The sequence below is a fragment of the Monoraphidium neglectum genome (assembly GCF_000611645.1).
Source record: "Monoraphidium neglectum strain SAG 48.87 unplaced genomic scaffold scaffold01296, whole genome shotgun sequence".
Classification (NCBI taxonomy): domain Eukaryota; kingdom Viridiplantae; phylum Chlorophyta; class Chlorophyceae; order Sphaeropleales; family Selenastraceae; genus Monoraphidium; species Monoraphidium neglectum.
Genome location: NW_014012332.1, coordinates 12675 through 13794, shown reverse-complemented (window position 1 = coordinate 13794; position 1120 = coordinate 12675). Strand labels below are relative to the sequence as shown.

At 70.3% G+C, this 1120-nt stretch overlaps 1 protein-coding gene across 1 annotated transcript in view; it reads right to left on the bottom strand.

Annotated features, from left to right (window-relative positions):
* The window catches only part of MNEG_7369 (hypothetical protein), a gene marked incomplete at both ends in the record, with an annotated part of 3817 nt that overhangs the window by 1771 nt on the left and 926 nt on the right, over positions 1-1120 (bottom strand). Inside the window, 3 exons of the mRNA XM_014044160.1 lie at positions 168-272; positions 595-693; positions 853-1091. Of these exons, the coding sequence (XP_013899614.1) occupies positions 168-272; positions 595-693; positions 853-1091 (443 nt within the window). The remainder of the gene's footprint in view (positions 1-167; positions 273-594; positions 694-852; positions 1092-1120) is intronic.

The following is a 1120-nucleotide window of genomic DNA, read 5'->3' as shown; positions in this document are numbered from 1 at the left end:
GGGGGGGGGGGGGGGGGGGGGGGGTGCGACAGCGCCAGCCGCGGGGCGGCGGATCGGACACGAGGTCAGGGCGGCGGTTCAGGGGATTGGCATGGGTGCGTGGTGGAGGGCGCCGCGAGGGGTCGCAGTGCGGGCAGGGGCCCGGCGCGAGGGGCGGGGCCGCGCACCGAAGCGGGGCGGCGATGCTCTGGCGGGGGCGCGGCGTCGTTGAAGAGCCATCGGCGCGCCATTGTGTATATGGAGGGCGGGTCACTGGCGTCCTCCACGTACGCCTGGTGGGAGCGGAAGGCGGAGGGGCGCGCGACAGATGGGGCGGGAGCGGCCAAGACAGTGCGAGCTGCAAGCTCGGACGGGTTGTATCCGATGGCAGTCCTGCAGATTGGAGAATCGGTACTGCTCGGCCGCGCACATGCCGCTTTCCACTGCGCAGCGCAGCCGCCAGCAGGTCAGCACAGATACTGACGTTAGCTGGGGCCGCATGCACAGCAGGGTTTTCACCAAGTTTGATGCACGACAGCGGGCTGTGCAGCGTCAGCCCAACTACGGCCTGCCGCCGCCCCTCGCGTAGCCCCACAACAGAATCAGCCGCCACACCTGGCGATCTCCTATGGTCAGAACCATGGGCTGCTTGAAGGGGTCCGCCGCGAGCAGCGCCGCCGCACCACCCCCCGCTCCAGCGAGCCCAAACGGCGCCTGCGGCGGCGCGGCGCACCCAGTAAGGGGTGGCGGAGGCGTTGGCGCTGACAGAGTGGGGTGGCCGTGCACTGAAGCAGGACCCGTGTTCCCCTGGAACTTCCGCAAGACTTATAAGAATGGTCGAGACGCTCGCCACAGGGCTATCGCGATGCTCACCTGCCCTGGTGCGAGCGGCGGCAGCCCCGGCAGCGCGAGGGCGGGCGGGGCGATGGGTCCAGCGGGGGTGCTCGCCGCCACCATCTGCAGCAGCAATTGCTGCTGCTGCTGCTGCTGCTGCTGCTGCTGCTGCTGCTGCTGCTGCTGCTGCTGCTGCTGCTGCTGCTGCTGCTGCTGCTGCTGCTGCTGCTGCGGCTGCGGCTGCGGTTGCTGGCCCGAGGCTGTCACCTGGACCGCTGCTGAGCCGGGGGCGGGCACAGCATCATGC